Source organism: Oncorhynchus nerka, linkage group LG2 (genome assembly GCF_034236695.1).
Source record: "Oncorhynchus nerka isolate Pitt River linkage group LG2, Oner_Uvic_2.0, whole genome shotgun sequence".
In the NCBI taxonomy this organism is placed as follows: Eukaryota; Metazoa; Chordata; class Actinopteri; order Salmoniformes; family Salmonidae; genus Oncorhynchus; species Oncorhynchus nerka.
Window position 1 is genome coordinate 31,458,736 of NC_088397.1, and position 15,329 is coordinate 31,474,064.

The 15,329-nt window shown below is 45.7% G+C and overlaps 1 protein-coding gene across 1 annotated transcript in view; it reads left to right on the top strand.

Moving 5' to 3' along the window:
* The window catches only part of LOC115134299 (alpha-1,6-mannosylglycoprotein 6-beta-N-acetylglucosaminyltransferase A-like), a 116,374-nt gene that overhangs the window by 79,721 nt on the left and 21,324 nt on the right, over nucleotides 1-15,329 (top strand). The window contains exon 11 of the mRNA XM_029668131.2: nucleotides 8,592-8,725. Coding sequence (XP_029523991.1) covers nucleotides 8,592-8,725 — 134 coding nt within the window. The remainder of the gene's footprint in view (nucleotides 1-8,591; nucleotides 8,726-15,329) is intronic.

Consider the following 15,329-nt stretch of genomic DNA (forward strand, 5'->3'; position numbering starts at 1 on the left):
GAGTGAGTGGGCGAGGGCGGAGAGTGAGTGAGTGAGGCGAGGGAGTGAGTGAGTGAGTGAGGCGAGGCGGAGAGTGAGTGAGGAGGGCGAGGCGGAGAGTGAGTGGGCGAGGCGGAGAGTGAGTGGGCGAGGCGGAGAGTGAGTGAGTGAGGGCGAGGCGGAGAGTGAGTGAGTGAGTGAGGGCGAGGCGGAGAGTGAGTGAGTGAGGGCGAGGCGGAGAGTGAGGGCGGAGAGTGAGTGAGTGAGGGCGAGGCGGAGAGTGAGGGCGAGGCGGAGAGTGAGGGCGGAGAGTGAGTGAGTGAGGGCGAGGCGGAGAGTGAGGGCGGAGAGTGAGTGAGGGCAAGGCGGAGAGTGAGTGAGTGAGGGCGAGGCGGAGAGTGAGTGAGTGAGGGCGAGGCGGAGAGTGAGTGAGTGAGGGCGGAGAGTGAGTGAGTGAGGGCGGAGAGTGAGTGAGTGAGTGAGGGCGGAGAGTGAGTGAGTGAGTGAGGGCGGAGAGTGAGTGAGTGAGGGCGAGGCGGAGAGTGAGGGCGGAGAGTGAGTGAGTGAGGGCGAGGCGGAGAGTGAGTGAGGGCGAGGCGGAGAGTGAGGTGAGTGAGTGAGGGCGAGGCGGAGAGTGAGTGAGTGAGGGCGGAGAGTGAGTGAGTGAGGGCGAGGCGGAGAGTGAGTGAGTGAGGGCGAGGCGGAGAGTGAGTGAGTGAGGCGGAGAGTGAGTGAGTGAGGGCGAGGCGGAGAGTGAGTGAGTGAGGCGGAGAGTGAGTGAGTGAGGCGGAGAGTGAGTGAGTGAGGGCGAGGCGGAGAGTGAGGGCGGAGAGTGAGTGAGGGCGAGGCGGAGAGTGAGGGCGGAGAGTGAGTGAGTGAGGGCGAGGCGGAGAGTGAGTGAGTGAGGGCGAGGCGGAGAGTGAGTGAGTGAGGGCGAGGCGGAGAGTGAGTGAGTGAGGTGGAGAGTGAGTGAGTGAGGGCGAGGCGGAGAGACGGAGAATGAGAGACGGAGAGTGAGTGAGGGGGAGACGGAGAGTGAGTGAGGGGGAGACGGAGAGTGAGTGAGGGGGAGACGGAGAGTGAGTGAGGGCGAGACGGAGAGTGAGTGACGGAGAGACGGGGAGTGAGGGCAAGACGGAGAGTGAGTGACGGAGAGTGAGTGACGGAGAGACGGAGAGTGAGTGATGGAGAGTGAGAGACGGAGAGTGAGGGCGAGACGGGCGAGACGAAGAGTGTGTGAGGGCGAGACGAAGAGTGTGTGAGGGCGAGACGGAGAGTGTGTGAGGGCGAGACGGAGAGTGTGTGAGGGCGAGACGGAGAGTGTGTGAGGGCGAGACGGAGAGTGTGTGAGGGCGAGACGGAGAGTGTGTGAGGGCGAGACGGAGAGTGTGTGAGGGCGAGACGGAGAGTGTGTGAGGGCGAGACGGAGAGTGTGTGAGGGCGAGACTGAGAGTGTGTGAGGGCAAGACTGAGAGTGAGTGACGGAGAGACGGAGAGTGAGAGATGTAGTGATAGAGATACAGAGAGAGAGAAGACACCTGCCAAAAAATGTGAGTGCTGTTCTCTAATTAAGAACAACAGGTTCAGACTTTTCCTTTGTGCCAGTGCTGCTCTGGGCTGGGCCTGCTTGGATGTTTGCATTTACTCCTCACAGGGATACAAAGTGCTGAGTCAGGGGGTCTCGCTCTCTCTGTCTCTCGCTTTCTTTTTCTTTCTCTCTCGCTCTGTCTCTCTCCGTCTCTCTCTCGATACACATAAGGTGATGTCTTAACTGAGCCTTGTGCGTTCCGTTCCCTCTCCAACCCTCCCGGACAACGCTAATGAATGGACAACAAGCTGGCCTCCTGAGAGCGTGCGTGTGGTGGGGCCGTGTGTGTGTGTGTACGATAACCCAATGGTAGTTAGTGAGGGTTGTTCATTAAGCAGGTTTTTGTTGTCCAATTTTATTTCTGTCCCTTATGCAAGGTGTGGAGGCAACCAGTGGGGAGTGACAGCTCATAATCAGAAGAATGTGCTCAAGATTCATTTCCAGCCCACAAAGTCTTTCAAGTTCCAGTGAAATGCCTTTCTTGCGATAATCAATAACAATGTGATACTAAAAATAACAAGGTAGAAGAAAAATACACAAGATATAGAAATAAGAAGAGCACGGTAAAGGAAGTTAACATACTATATACAGGGTCAGTTCCAGTATCATGTTTACAATGTGCAGGAATACTGGATCGATATACTACATTACCAAAATCATGTGGACATCTGCTCGTCGAACATCTCATTCCAAAATCATGGGCATTAATGAACACATTTCTACCAGAGTTGGTCCTCCCCTTTGCTGCTATGCATTATTTATGTTCATAGAATTGGCAGTCACTTTTCAAACAAAGTTTTAATTGTGCTATGTTCTCCAGTAACAACACTTGGTTGCTCTCTCTCCCTGCTGCCTGCCTTTTTGTTTTTGTGACCAACTTTTTAAAAATTTGAGTTTTGTCTCTGTTTTTGTACCTGTAACCGCCCCACTGAAAAACAATCACAGAAATGCCTACCAAGATAACCCCAACCCATTTCCCCCCTCAGTCCCCATCTACCAACCCGTATCCTCCATCCCCACCCGGAAGCCATGTTTCCCACCTGCCAGAAGGGGAGCCACGGGAAGCATTGAACTCCAGAAATTCAGCCGTGGCAATATATTCATTTAGACAATTAGACATTCTGCCAGTTAAAACAACTGGTATGTTATTCCATCTACTGAGGTTGATTTTGATTTGAGCGTTCTGTTCAAGTTTCTGGCAATGGTTTTATCGAAGGAAGGAAATACAGTATATTTCTTCCCAGATGTTTAAAATATGAAATGATTGAGGTTCCATAAGTAGAGGTGGAGTCCTTCATCGGGGTCTTAAGGTAGTAGGGCTGATTTGGTTACGTATAACATGAGATGAAGCTGAATTGATCTATGATCATCTCTTTTAACTATGGCTGGGGGATTGGCATGTAGTATTTTAATCATATTAATGAATTGGAGCCAATTTCCATATGTTCCAAGCACAGGAGGCTGCTGAGGGGAGGTCGGCTCATAATAATGGCTGGAACGGAGTACGGCATCAAACACATGGAAACTGTGTCCGATGCCATTCCATTCATTCTGTCCCAGCCATTATTATGAGCCCGTCCTCCCAAATTAAGGTGTCACTTGACCGCCTGTGGATAATACAACCCAAGGAGCCGTTTCTGGTGAAACGTCTAAGATATGTAAATTGTCGATGGAGGATATCCGGTGATAAACACTTTTTTAACAAACCCGCTTTGTAGGTTCTGCACAATTTGGTCAAGATATCTCATTTAGCTTTTTTGGGCAATTGAGATAAATGATTTGCGATTTTGAAACACTTGGCTGAAAACTTCCATCAGACATGGTTAAAACAAGTGTCAGGGTAGAGAACATCAAATCTTAAAATGAGGTCATATGAATGAATACATACTGTGCTAACGGAATACATAACAAAATGAAACAAATATTTTCCAACATTGTTATAGGCTACATATGTTAATCGATAGGATTATATATATTTTTTTTATATATATATATATATATATATATATATATATATATATATATATTTTTTTTTTTAAATACCCCTTTTTCGTGGTATCCAATTGTTTAGTAGCTACTATCTTGTCTCATCGCTACAACTCCCATACGGGCTCGGGAGAGATGAAGGTCGATAGCCATGCGTCCTCCGAAACACAACCCAACCAAGCCGCACTGCTTCTTAACACAGCGCGCATCCAACCCGGAAGCCAGCCGCACCAATGTGTCGGAGGAAACACGGTGCACCTGGCAACCTTGGTTAGCGTGCCCTGCGCCCTGCCCGCCACAGGAGTCGCTGGTGCGCGATGAGGCAATCGATAGGATTATTACACCGAGATGTTAACAAACGTACATTTATAGCATGATCATAAAAATATGGTGTGCTATAAACCAGCACTTGTTCATTAATTAATTAATAACCTTATGATTTACACCCCAAAAAATGTTTCAACGTTTTTTTGCTTTGTCATTATGGGGTATTGTGTGTAGATTGATGAGAGGGGAAAAAAAAGTCATTTTAATCCGTTTTAGAAAAAGGCTGTAAAAAGTCAAGGGGTCTGAATACTTTCCCGAATGCACTGTAAATAGTAAACTACCTAGCTATTTCAGTGGATGTTGAACACATTTCTACCAGCAATTGAACACATTTCTACTGGCATATGTGTTAAATTATAGCCGTGGCATAAAAGGGATAATTAACTTGGGGCTCTGTGCATACTCTGGAAAATAATGTAACTCTGTGGAACGCACGACGCACTAGCAGAGTGGAACACACCTTCTAAGTCGTTCGTTATTCTTCATAAAATGTATATCGCCTCGTTTGATTATCCCTTACGTAACACACAGCCTACCGATTGCAAGGTGCAGCCTGTGTCCAAAACATTGGAGTCTGGTCCAGTCATTCAGCGCGACATGTTTCAACTTCTTCCTTCATTTTGTTATGCAGTGTTGGGATGGCGACTTAGGGGTGATACATATGTGCGAGATGGAGTCTTTGTATCTCCTATCCAGCTTCTTTTGTCTTTGCTGCATTTGTCGACTGTTTAAATAGGAACCATTTATTTGGCTAGGTGATGGCCCTCTGATTTTATATGTGTCTGCCGGATGTTTTTTCGTAGGGCGTTACACTAGAAAACCCATCAGCAATCAATGCCTGTTTTAAGGTAGGTGGCTGCGGGACTTTGCTGATGCCGGGTGCATCATTTACCATATAATCGTCGTAAAGTAGGGGATGTTTGTTCTTCAAATGATTCAATACGTTTGTCACGACAACAAGAGGCACTTTTTGCACAACACTTGCATGTGGTTGACATCGGTTTGCCTGTAGCCAGAATACTCCCATCCCACTGAAAATGCGCCCTTTGGCACCAAAACGGCATTCTCGTTAGCACAAGCAGCACTCGTGTTTCCACTGCGCACTGAGGTAAAGCCGCAGAATTTGTAGACCTCATACTGTACTATCTTTGGTAAAGCCCTTTCTCTCCTCACCAGCATCTAACTGTGCACTAGAAGCTGGGACACTTGTGGTTGGCCAGCATGTGAATGTCATGCAGAGGGTGAGAGATCGTAACCAACTTCAGTGGGCAGATGCTCACCTTCGATGCCGTGGGCACGCTGGATGAATCCTGGTTTCAACTGTACCGGGCAGATGGCAGACAGTGTGTATGGCGTTGTGCGGGCGAGCGTTTTGCTGATGTCAACGTTGTGAACAGAGTGCCCCATGGTGGCGGTGGGGTTATGGTATGGGCAGGCATAAGTTACGGACAGCAAACAGAATTGCATTTCATCTATGGCAATTTGAATGCACAGAGATACCGTGATGAGATCCTGAGGCCCATTGTCGTGCCATTCATCTGCCTCATGTTTCGACGTGATAATGCACGGCCCCATGCCACAAGGATCTGTACACAATTCCTGGAAACAGAAAATGTCTGTTCTTCCATGGTCTCAACAGACATGTCACCCATTGAGCAGCAGCATGTTTGGGATGCTCAGGATCGATGTGTACGACAGCGTGTTTCATTCCCACCAATGTCCAGTAACTTCGCACAACCGTTTGAAGAGGAGTGGGACAACATTCCACAGGCCACAATCAACAGCCTGATCAACTCTATGCGAACGAGATGCATGAGGCAAATGGTGGTCATACCAGATACTCACTGGTTTTCTGATCTACATCTCCTTTTCCTTTTTTTTTTTTTTAAAGGTATCTGTGACCAACAGTCTGTATTCCCAGTCATGTAAAATCCATAGGTTAGGGCCTAATTATTTTTTCAATTGACTGATTTCCTTATATGAACTGTAAATCAGTGAAATCGTTGAAATTGGTGCATGTTGCGTTTTATGTTCCGTGTGTATATATGGGGATAGTTTAGTGGCATAAATATGCGATCAAATGCATGTTCCCAAAAAGTATTTCTTATCTCTCTGATATAGGACAGACACTTCTGAACAAACTTCCTTTCGATTTTTGGGGGTGGGACTAACTGTGGTTCCATTTAGTGAATCTGTTATTCAATGCGTTTGTATGGGTTAATGGCAGTAAAGCCAAATTCCAATGTTTTTTTTATACTTCAAGGAGTCTTAAAATTCCAAATAAAATAGCAGAATTATCCTTGGTATGACCTTCTTAAAACAATTCCATATAGCTTAGTAGAACCCCCCCCCACACACACAGTTTTTTATTTTTTATAAAACTTTGGTGGCATCCCATAGAATCCGGGGGTCATCAAATTATTTGAAAATAAGTCCGTTAATTCATAGATATTTTGCAAAAGAAAGCCACGCATTTCAAAGCATGCCAACGGAACCGGAGCAGAGTTTCTGCTGCGTTTCTGACCTTATCCAGTCAGACTAAGTGCGAGACGTTTTCCAATTGCTTTTAATGACTTCCACAAAATTACCCAAATTACATTATGTATGGATTGCCTGCCTGCTACGAAGTGCCGAGTCGAGCCCGGGTGTGTGTCTTGTTTTGGCCGGCTGATTGAAGTCGACTGGCCTGGCATCTTGGCATAGTCCAGCTGGGCCCGCAAACCTTTTCTGCAGACTGTCACGCCCACTTACACTGAGTGATGACAGAGGCCTCCCTTCTCCCTCTCCTTCTCCCCAGCACTATTATTATTAGGAAAAGTTATTTGTACAATTATTCTTGTTTTTAGCATGCAGTGCACATCCCATCCCCACTCCTCTTGAGGAAAGCCCTGTGCTGCGTTGAAAGATTGAATTGCCTGTTGTCCTAACACATCCCATCCCCGCTCCTCTTGAGGAAAGCCCTGTGCTGCTTTGAAAGATTGAACTGCCTGTTGTCCTAACACATCCCATCCCCGCTCCTCTTGAGGAAAGCCCTGTGCTGCGTTGAAAGATTGAACTGCCTGTTGTCCTAACACATCCCATCCCGCTCCTCTTGAGGAAAGCCCTGTGCTGCGTTGAAAGATTGAACTGCCTGTTGTCCTAACACATCCCATCCCCGCTCCTCTTGAGGAAAGCCCTGTGCTGCGTTGAAAGATTGAACTGCCTGTTGTCCTAACACATCCCATCCCCGCTCCTCTTGAGGAAAGCCCTGTGCTGCGTTGAAAGATTGAACTGCCTGTTGTCCTAACACATCCCATCCCCGCTCCTCTTGAGGAAAGCCCTGTGCTGCGTTGAAAGATTGAACTGCCTGTTGTCCTAACACATCCCATCCCCGCTCCTCTTGAGGAAAGCCCTGTGCTGCTTTGAAAGATTGAACTGCCTGTTGTCCTAACACATCCCTTTCCCACCTGGGCCATAGAGGCTGACGGCAGCTCCCTCTCTCTCACCTACTTTTCCTCCTCCTCTGTCTGCTCGGAATGAGGCCAGCCTCCATTATCACCACGCCGCGTGGCGGGCCATGAATTTATCTCCCAACACGTCGTCTCTCCACACGATTTACTGGCGCTCTGCAATAGCTCTAAAATAGCAGTGAGCTCCCTCGAGCAGCATATATTAAATCGCTTCCACAAACGGCTTCAAGCAACAACTTAACAGGCCCGGTGGAGAAGGAACAGGATGCTAGCCTAAAACCCTCCCCTCCACTTTCCAGAAGCGGAGAATGTTGTGTAAGTCTGGAAGAGGGATACACTTCAGAGGGGCCAAGTCCATCAAGCAAAGCCCAGAGAGTCGGGACGAGATGTTGTTTGTGTGTCCCCTATATTGCACTACTTTTGACCAGGGCCCATAGGACCAGCATACAGGGCACTGGTCAAAAGTGCACTATGCCATGTGGGCTTTGGGAACCAGCATAGTTTTATTTCAATTGGATTTTTGTTGGCTTTTTTTTGGGGGGGGGGTCACGGAAGTCCCCAAATCTTACTATCCAAATCTTACATTGTCTAAAATGTTCTAATCTTCGTCATTCACCCCTCGTCAGAAAAAGGGGTAAATCCTCATCTCCAAATGTGAGTTTCCATTTCCAAACAGAGAGTGTGCCGAGGCGAAACTCTCCCAAGTGTGTGCCCTTGCCCATTTCTGACCTAATCATAGAACGTTAAGTCATGACTTCACATTAACTTAACAAGTGACATTTTCTTCTCTATTATTCTGGAGATCCCCCTTACATAATTGTATTGTTTTGGGACAGATGTAGATACAGATAAGGAGAGCTAACAAAACAAATAGCCTAATCATTAAGGCCTAATCATTAAGGCCTAATCATTAAGGCCTAATCATTAGGGCCTATTGTCATGCTATTCACTTGTTTTCTGTACAGCATATGCATGAATCGATCAACTAATGTAGAGATAAATAGTTGTTGCCCTATGCAGATCTCATAGCGATAAAGTGCTGGCAATTGAAATGCTCTTTTAAATGAACTAACTTTACCCACCTATAATCATTGTCGTGTTCCCCATTAACTGTACAATGACAGCTTGTGTTTGTAGCTTGTTTTCCTTTTTCTGTATATAAGTGAATGAATGTGAACTAACTAGCTTCAGTACAATAATCATAGTGATTCCAGTTGAGCCGTATAATGACAGTTGTATTGTGTGGTTGATTTCCCCTGCAGCCCACACGCCAGACAACAGCTTCCTGGGCTTTGTGGTGGAGCAGCATCTGAACGCCAGCGACATCCGCCACATTGACGAAGTCAAGCGGCAGAACCAGTCGCTGGTCTACGGCAAGGTGGACAACTTCTGGAAGGTACGGCGCTTCAGCTTGTGTATCCCGTGTGGCTGGCATGGCCAGTGTTCAAATGAAACGTTGACTCTTGGGGGTGCCTAATGTGTCTTGGTGTTGTCTGACGTTAAAATCTGATCACCCTCATACTTCAAATGTATGTATGCACTCACTGTATTGTAAGCCGCTTTGGGGGAAAAGTGTTTGCTACATAGCATTTATTCCAATGTTATTTACATTGTGTACAAACTCTGCTCAGCTCTTAGTTATTTGGGAGCCGTGGTAACGTTTTGTCGTGGACAAAAATAGACTTTTGTCTACATCGGCATTGAGGGTGGTAGAGTAGTGACAGTTGTATTGTGACAATACCATGTCATCAACTGGTGACTCTTCTTGTTTAGAACAAAAAATGACACGTGATCTAGTTCCCAGACATCAACACTACTAGAATAGAGCCCAAATGAGAAGGAAGTGCAACTCAGTTGAGTTCAATAGGAAGCTGGTCCCATTGGCTTCACAGTCCCGTCCCTTTGATCACAGGGAAATGGACAACGCTGTGGACGCTTTTAAGGAGACTGTAGTGACTGAAGTGACAGTGTTCACTGAGCCTTAATCTGCACAGAATGCCTTTCAAGATGAAAGCACCAGACAGACTATGCCATATATTCTTGGGAACCGGCGTATGGAATCTATTGTAACCCAGTTCCTTAACTCTTGAAAGAAAGTCACTGGAACACTTTGAGAGTTTTTGGGAGATTTCATGGAGACTAGAATGTAGTGTTCCTTTTTATAAACCATATTGCTGAGTTTCTGATTATTATGTTGATAAATAGTAGAATTCAGCTCTACTCTGATTAGTTAGAATATATTCCTACTCAGACTCTGTTGGGCAGAGGCATTGACGCAGGGATTATTTCATCTGAGATAAAAAATGTAAAAAAGGGTTTAGAGATTGTAACTACACCAGCCACAAGCATTTTGTCTGCGATTCGCTCGTTGGCACATTACACATTCTCGGATTACTGCCTAGTCTGTATGTCTTGGTGAGACTTGACAAGGGCTGCGATGATGACAAACTTGGTAAAGAAGTCGGTTGTAACGTTGTAAGCCAGCCATCTTTCGGAGGTCTTAACACACAGGGAGTGCATCCCAAATGGGCCCTGGCCAAAAGTAGTGCACTATAAAGGGAATAGGGTGCCATTTTGGATGCAGCCAGAGTAACTCGGGTGGAAGCGGATTCTGCAAACGAAAGAACAGAGATAATCTCAGATCTGTGGCGAACAACGCCCGGCTTTTTATCACAATCAGCTGGCACAAAGTCGGCAGATGGCGAGATGCCAGTCATGCCACCCACAACCCAACCTGGTCATCCAGGTTAAGGGATGAAGGACATATTCCTGGGGATCGAGACCTGGGTTCAAATGTATTAGATTGAGCCTGGTGTACCCGATGTGGTACACCAGACTGGCCGTGCTGGCCGTGCTGCTGCTCCAGTTTCAACTGTTCTGCCTGCGGCTATGGAACCCTGACCTGTTCACCGGACGTGCTACCTGTCCCAGACCTGCTGTTTTCAACTCTCTAGAGACAGCAGGAGCGGTGGAGATACTCTTATGAAAAGCCAACTGACATTTACTCCTGACTTGCTGCACCCTCGACGACTACTGTGATTATTATTATTTGACCATGCTGAACATTTGAACATCTTGGCCATGTTCTGTTATAATCTCCACCCGGCACAGCAAGAAGAGGACTGGCCACCCCTCATAGCCTGGTTCCTCTCTAGGTGTCTTCCTAGGTTCTGGCCTTTCTAGGGAGTCTTTCCTAGCCACCATGCTTCTACACCTGCATTGCTTGCTGTTTGGGGTTTTAGGCTGGGTTTCTGTACAGCACTTTGAGATATCAGCTGATGTAAGAAGGGCTATATAAATACATTTGATTTGATGTGCAGGGTTTTCACTTTTGGGACTATTTGATTGGTGCCATTGCGCCAATCAACAACAAATGCTATTTGAACTCAGGTCTGTGACCACACAAAGAAATGACCATGTCTTGCAGAACCAGCATCCACACACAACACTGATTTATCTAATACAACAGCCCTATATTAACCATGCAGTGCGGCTTGCCACACGCTCTCGCAAACCCGCATGCGGCACAGCACAGTGGGCCATTTAGTCTATCTTAAAGGGCAGAGTGCCGAACTCCCGTCACTTCTCCTTGAAAAACATTAGCAGCTAACCAGACACCCCGTCGTGTTCATTACCTCCGTTTTAATTAAATAGCCATTTCAGAGTCTGGTAATGAGTGAACGTGAGGAGAAAAGGCCTCCCTCGCACATTCCCTCCCCGAATCTGCGGGGGCTGTCTGCATTGCCTTGTGACGTACTGCTGTGATGGTGTCACAAGACCTGGCCGGCTATTTTCTTTTCATCAAGGAAACCAGGAAACAGCCTTTCAACTCCCTCATATCTTGCGATTGTGGCATTTTACTGCTCTCTACAAGGCTTGAACATGATGAGGGGTGGCCGTGCAAAATATAAGAGGTCAGAGGTCTCACTACACAGGACATCTAGTACAAAGTGCCTTTGCGACTTTTAACAACATTCAGGGACCAAACAAACGTCATTGCCTCCAATTGCTTTGTCTCTGACGGACATTAGATTTCCACATGTAATGCTCCTCACTACGGGGAATATTCCCCGTCTCTTATCAGTATGCAGAAGTGTACCGCTAGCCTCTCTCTTCCCCTCTCTGCAGGTGTGTGAATGGAGCCACTTGCGTCCCAAATGGCACCCTGGTCCAAAGTAGTGCGCTATGTAGGGAATAGGGTGCCGTTTGTGGTGCAGATTGTGTGGGGAGGTCTGATTTATAACGGGCACAGAATGGACGGTAATTGCTGTATCCATATAGGAGAGATTTATCGGCTTTATGAGTGGCATTAAATGTAATTAGACACAGCAGAGAGGAAGCATCTGTCGGCCGTCACTGCGTGGCCTACATACTCAAACACAACTTTCAGATAATTTCACCGGCAAACTCTAATGAGAATAATCCACTATTGTTGCTGTCTGGAGTGCCTCAGTGCGTATCGCTGCTCTCGTACTAACTAGTAAATGTGATGCCTAAGAATGAAATCTCAAAATATCATATATTACTTAGGCTACACAATAGTTTTTGTTTTTAAGTTAATTAATACAAAGTCATGATAGGCTGGTAAGATCCTGCATTTGAGGTATCAATGAGCAATTTCCTTAACATCAACCTTCAGACCTACTTTTCCCTATGAACGTAGGGAATTTGAGATGTGGGGTACTACATTATACAGCGGGTGGTTCTAATCGTAGATCCTAATTGGTTCAAACTGCATTCCAGCAGGTGTTTATTCCATAAGTTAACACCAGCTAAGGCTATGATGTTGAAATGCTTATTTACTGTTCCATCTCACTGCGCAATCCACTGTCTCATTAGCCCAACCAGGCATTAGCCCAACCACGGTCTCATTAGCCCAACTTGGTCTCCACTGTAAAAAAAAAAAAGAAATCATCATCTCCCTTTTCTTTGATAATTTTTTTTCTTTGCTAATTTTTATGAATATATATACAAAGAAATGTCAATAGGTCAAACAAAATGAAATGGTCCTGCTGAAAGGTGAATTCATCTCCCAGTTCCAAGTTTTCCTTTAGGATTTTGCCTGTGCTTAGGTCCATTCCGTTTCTTTTTTTTATCCTGAAAAACTCCCCGCCCAGTCCTTAACAATTACAAGCATGCCCCTAACATGATGCAGCCACCACTATGCTTGAAAATATAGAGAGTGGTACTGAGTAATGTGTTGTATTGGATTTGCACCAAACACAACACTTTTTATTCAGGACAAAAAGTGAATTGCTCTGCCACATTCTTTGCAGTATTACTTTAGTGCCTTGTTGCAAACAGGATCCATGTTTTTAAATATTTGTATTCTGTACAGGCTACCTTTTTTCACTCAGTTTGGTTAGTATTGTGTAGTAACTACAATGTTGTTGATCCATCCTCAGTTTTCTCCTACCACAGCCATTAAACCATTGGCCTCGTTGTGAAATCCCAGAGGGGTTTCCTTCCTCTCCGACAACTGAGTTAGGAAGGACACCTGTATCTTTGTAGTGACTGGGTATATTGATACACCATCCAAAGTGCGATTAATAACTTCACCTTGCTGAAAGGTATATTCAATGTCAGCTTTTTAAAATGTCTACCCATCTACCAACAGGTGCCCTTTGTGAGGCATTGGAAAAACCTCCCTGGTCTTTGTGGTTGAATCTGTGTTTGAAATCCACAGCTCGACTGAGGGACCTTACAATTATCTGTATGTGTGGGGTACAGTGATGAGGTCGTCGTTAAAAAATAATGGTAAACGCTATTATTGCACACAGTGAGTCCATGTAACTTATTATGTGACTTGTTAAGCAAATGTTTACTCCTGAACTTATTGAGGCTTGATATAAAAAAGGGGTTGAATACTTATAGACTCAAGACAGCTTTTCCTTTTTAATTCATTTGTTTAGAATATATTGGAGGCCCTCGACTTTATCTTGGGCCTAACAACACTCGTGCCAATATATCCTCCAAACATCGGCTTCTCTGGCATTATCAGTTAAATATCTTACTCCTGAAGTGCACAACGGCAGTAGGTAGCACGTGGGATATAGATGCCTTTGGCTGCTGGCTCACTCCCTTTACATTGTCCCGGTCAGCCATGGGGTGCGAACCAGCAACCCTCAGGTTAATAGCCATAAACAACGCCACCAACAGCGCCCAAGAGCTGCATTGAAAACTGGTTGAATCTACCAGGTCGCCTACGTCTCGAACAGACATGTTTGAAGTGGGAGAGGGGAAGGTGATAATCGAGCAGCCAAAAAGCAGGCCTCTCAAGGATCCGCTACCATGGCAACCGGCTCGAGCCGAGCGCACTCACCGGGGCAGAATGAAGGGTATCTGTTGGCTGCAGCTCTGCGCACTCTGAAACGGCAGTTGTTTGAGTCTTGTTGTTGTGAGCTTAGGTGGTTGAGGCTGTGCGAGTAATTGAATACACGAGAGAGTGCAAACCGTATATACGGAACAAAAATATAAACGCAACATGCAACAATTTCACGATTTTACTGAGTTACAGTTAATATACGTAAGGAAATTGAAATTGAAATGAATGAATTAGGCCCTAATCTATGGATTTCACGTGACTGGGCATGGGCTTATCCATGGGTGGGCCTGGGAGGGCATAGGCCCCACACACACTAGGGAGCCAGACCCAGTTTTTCCCCCACAAAATGGCTTTCTACAGACAGAAATAGTCCCCAGTTTCATCAGTTGTCCTGGTGCCTGGTCTCATATGATCCCGCAGGTGAAGAAGACTGATTTTGGGTGGACCTGGGCTGGCGTGGTTACAGGTGGTCGGCGTTTTTTTTAGTCCGGATGGGTTCACTGCCAGATTCGCTAAAATGACATTGGAGGTTAACATTCAATTTTCTGGCAATGGCTCTGGTGGACATTCCTGCAGTCATCATGCTAATTGCACGCTCCCCATGCTACACCTGTCAGGTGGATGGATTACATTGGCAAATGAGAAATGCTCATTAACAGGGTGGAAACAATGTTGTGCACAAAATTTGAGCGAAATAAGCTTTTTGTGCGTATAGAACATTTCGGGGATCTTTTATTTCAGCTCATGAAACATGGGACCAACACTTTACATGTTGCGTTTATGTTTTTGTTCAGTATAGAAAGTGAGATGAGAATATAGACTAAGAGAGCGAGAGGGTGGGTGAGAAAAAGAGGAAGAGAGAAAGATGGAGAGGTAGGGAGGAAGAGAAGGAGAGATGGAGGGAGGGTGTGAACATGTTGGCGGAGAGAGAACGTTTGAGACCGAGAGTCAGGGAGAGATGTATTAAAAAGAAACGCCGGTCCCAAATGGCCTTAGATCAGGGGAGGTGGACACCGGTGTTTGAAATGCTAATGCTGGCCTACGGACAGTACCCACAGTCCCTCCAGTGCACAAAGATTCATCAATGTAACACCGACACATTTTTCTCACTGAGCCACTCACACGCACACAGACACACTAGGGCGCAGACACTAGCGTGAGCACGGGCACACACCTACAAAATAACACAGGCGTTTACAAACAAACCCACACATATTCACCCAGCTGTACAGAAAAACCCACTCGTATGAATTTGTTCTAAACCGACTTGCCTAGTTAAATAAAGGTTAAATAAATTAAAAAAACACATAATGAATCAGGAACAGACTTACAAATGTACCAAGATATACGAAATCTGGAGATTCCAAGGACTGTGATTCTCTACCACTGAATGCTTTTCTATTTTATGGAACAAAAATAAGTTGATGCTGGATAGTGAACAATGCCGATTAAGCCTGTGCGCAAAAAAAACTCCCAGAAGTAATCAAATATTTTACATTGTTTCCTATCCAGCATCAATTTATTTTTGTTCTATAGTATTTCATCCCATGATCAAAGAGCACCTCATGGATTAACTGTAAACCAAAGAAGTGCTCCTCTCCTGTGTCTCTGCTGTTCTATTTTAATTGGATTCAGTGAAGCTCATAACCCATTACAAATGATTTAGCGTAAGGTC